This window comes from Acanthisitta chloris, unplaced genomic scaffold (assembly GCF_000695815.1).
Source record: "Acanthisitta chloris isolate BGI_N310 unplaced genomic scaffold, ASM69581v1 scaffold17138, whole genome shotgun sequence".
Taxonomy (NCBI): domain Eukaryota; kingdom Metazoa; phylum Chordata; class Aves; order Passeriformes; family Acanthisittidae; genus Acanthisitta; species Acanthisitta chloris.
In genome coordinates, this window is record NW_008687777.1 from 14,065 (window position 1) to 17,455 (window position 3,391).

Here is a 3,391-nt window from a genome sequence, read left to right on the forward strand (position 1 = left end):
CACTCCATGTAGCACTTTTGTTCTCTTAACTGTTGGTGCCCTACCTGGTTATTGCCATCAAAGAGTGGAGATGGAGTGTAAATCATAGGACCCTGTTGTTCCCTGATCCCAGTTCTGGTCTCTAGATGCACAACCAAATGCACTTTGGGAATAAATCAAAGACTTCCCGAAGTCTGCGCAGCTGGCTGTCCCTTAAAGGTGTGACACTGGATTAGTGAGGGATGCTGGCAGATGAGAGTTAAGATCTTGGGGAGATACCTGCATTTAATTCTGTCCCTTTTTTTTCTTCATTGTCCTTTTCACTTTCAAGAGCTTTAAAGCTGCCTTGTAATTTATGGGTTATGAATACCAGGATGGTTTGGGTTGGAAGGACCTTGAAGCTCATCTCATCCCACTCCCTGCCATGGGCAGGGACGCCTCCCACTAGCACAGGTTGCTCTAAGCCCTGTCCAACCTGGCCTGGAACACTCCCAGGGATGGGGCAGCCACAGCTGCTCTGGGCAACCTGTACCAGTGCCTCAGCACCCTTATGAGTGAGTAACCAGCTTTTCTGATAACAAGGACACTTTAAAAAGCAAGTTGTAATGACATTGTTTCTCTCTCTCTCTGTCTCTTCCAGTGGATGGTTGGCAGCCATCATCTTCTTTAGCACCAACATTGCAGCTGCTGTGTTCATGCTGTTTTCTGCCATCATGTTTACAATGTCAGCGGTGGCAATGCTCATCTGCATTATAACGGTAGGTCCTTCTGGGGGAACGTGTCCCTGCCCATGGCAGGGGTTGCAGTGAGATGAGGTTTAAGGTCTCTTCCAAGCCAACCCAACCTGGGATTTTGTGGTTCTTCAGGTCTCTCTCTGAATTGGAGTATTTGTGCTTTGTATTGCAGTACTGTGAGGATGCAGCTCAGCAGCCACTGTAAGCTCTCAGTGCTTTAAAGCTTGTACAGTGTAGTCAGTTGGTGTCTCTCAGAGTTTCTAGAGGACAAATCCAGACAGCACAAGACAGCTAAGGGTGGAGGTTGTCACCATGTCACGTGATGACGTCGCATTATGTCACTCGAAGCAAACATCATGTGAAGCAACTGGAGGCCATGTAAAATGGCCTCAATTAGAACCATAGAGTCATCAAGGTTGGAAGAGACCTCTGAGATCATCAAGTCCAACCCTTAACCTGCCACTCTGCTGTAACCCCTAAACCCCAAACCATATCCTTCAGCGTCAGATCCAGACACGTCTTAAACACTTCCAGGGCTGGTGACTCCACCACCTCCCAGTGCCTGAACACCCTCACAGTGACAAAGTTTTTCCTGACATCTAATCTGAATCTCAAGTTGGGGAGGTTCGGATTAGATGTGAGGAAAGTTTTTTCATAGAAGGGATTGTAAAACACTGCCACAACTGCCCAGGGCAGTGGTGGAGTCACCATCCCTGGAAGTGTCCAAACACATGTGGATGTGGCACTTGGGGATGTAATTTAGTGATGAACATGGTGGTGGTGCTGGTTGATGGTTGGACTTGATGTCAAAGGTCTTTTCCAACCTCAGTGATTTCATGATTCTCTGATTTGTTGCTCCTTGGGATGGTCTGTGATGGTAAAGGTGAAGCACCTGCAGTGGGGACTGGGTGGCAGGGTGGGAAGTGGTTCTCCTAAGAAGGGTTTGGAGTAAGACTCTGTGGAAAGCTGTGGCAGACTGAGGGCAGAGGAGGAGAGAAGACAGAAGCTCCAGAAGCAACAGTGTCGGTTCTGGAGAGGTCCCAGCGCTCTGTCCTGGGCTGGCTGCCTTGCTGTGGGATCCCCTAGCTGGATGCTGGGCATGTGGCTCTAGCAGGTTCAAGTCTTGCATGGCTATGATCTGTTTGCACCTCTGTACACTGTATTGTTGCATTCATTCCCTGGAAATCCAGTTCTTGACAGAGAGGAGTAAATCCATGAGGCAGTACCCAAACAGCTTGGGCACCTGATGCTGACTCTCTTCTTGTCCTCCCTTTCATCCATCAGGTACATAAAATCTACCGCGGGGGTGGTGGAAGCTTCCAGAAGGCTCAAGACGAGTGGCACAGCGGCGCGTGGAAGAACCCCCCCAGCAGGGAGGCCCAGTACAACAATTTTTCTGGGAACAGCCTGCCAGAGTATCCCACGGTGCCCAACTACCCACCAGGAAACCAATGGCCTTAAGCAGCAACAGCTGCAAACTGCCTGGATTCTCTTCCTTTTGGTCTTACTGTTATTTGAAAAGATCATTTGCATTCCCCCCCAAGCACCTTCCACTCATCCTGGGGACCTTAGTGGTTCTTGTCTCCTGATCCCTGCAGACGATCCATGCTGTCAGCCCTTCCCACCTCCTCCGCACTGCACGGCCATGGCAGAGAGCTTTTTGTTTGCCTTGAGTTACCAGTATTTGCCTCGTTGCAGACTGAGGAACAAACCCTTCCCTGCCCTTGCTCAAGGGAATCCTCTCCTCATTATACCCCAAAAGGCTCAGCTTCCCTGTGATGGCAACACTACCACAGCTGCTCCTGCTTAGCTTCCATGGAATGCACAGCACACTGCCATGTCCTCATCTGTAGCAAACGCAATCAGAGCATTAGTAGCAACTGCTGTTTACTCTCCTGGATGAATTGTGGGATTTTTCACTTGAAGGGAAATGCAACACTTCAGTTATTTGGTACTAGTGATGTCGAAGGGATCTGTAAAATCTCCAGCCTGTGAGGAACCTCATAGCTACCATGTGTGCCCTGTGTGACTGGCTCAGAGGAGAAGTCCACAAGAGTCCTGGTGTTCCTGGCTTGGACTGCTGTGATGCTACAAGTCCTGCTTGCCCTGCTGCCAAAACGTTTTGCTGGATCTGTGTGCAGGTTCCTCTCATTAGGTTAATGATTTCTCCCTAAAATCTGATTGAAAGTGCAGTGGGAACCATGGCAAAGCTGACACTGGGTGTTGGTAATGTTCTCCCTGGGACAGAGACTTAGCATGAGATGTCTCCATCACGTAACTGCCACTGCTGTGGCAGCCAGGAAACGCCCCACCAGACACACCTTGCCCTGCTGGGACACCCTTTTCCCAGGGTCCTGGCCACTAGCTGGGTGCAGGATAAGGATTGGTCTTGGTGCTGGGGCCCTGGTGAGGTCTGGAAATCATTCTATTACAACGAATTTTAATTCTGCCTTCTGCTGATGTAATTGAGCTCCAAGCATTAAGCAATGGGCCTGATCGACCAAGGGAGGGTTGTTAGTCCTTGTGGCTACTCAGCTGGTCTGAGGCTGTGCAGCTGGCAGCACTTCCTTTCCATGAGACAGAGATTCTTGCCCCTCTCCACGAATCAGCCAAAGGGAGGATAATGCTGTTGAGAGTTTTCCCTGAGACTAGCCTCCATCTCACTGTTCATCTCCGTT

General features: G+C 49.8%; 1 protein-coding gene across 1 annotated transcript in view; it reads left to right on the forward strand.

Annotated features, from left to right (window-relative positions):
• Nucleotides 1-2,203, forward strand: part of SCAMP4 (secretory carrier membrane protein 4) — a gene marked incomplete at its 5' end in the record, with an annotated part of 9,760 nt that extends 7,557 nt beyond the window's left edge. Inside the window, 2 exons of the mRNA XM_009080753.1 lie at nt 620-737; nt 1,998-2,203. Of these exons, the coding sequence (XP_009079001.1) occupies nt 620-737; nt 1,998-2,174 (295 nt within the window). The remainder of the gene's footprint in view (nt 1-619; nt 738-1,997) is intronic.
• Nucleotides 2,204-3,391: the final 1,188 nt, after the last annotated feature.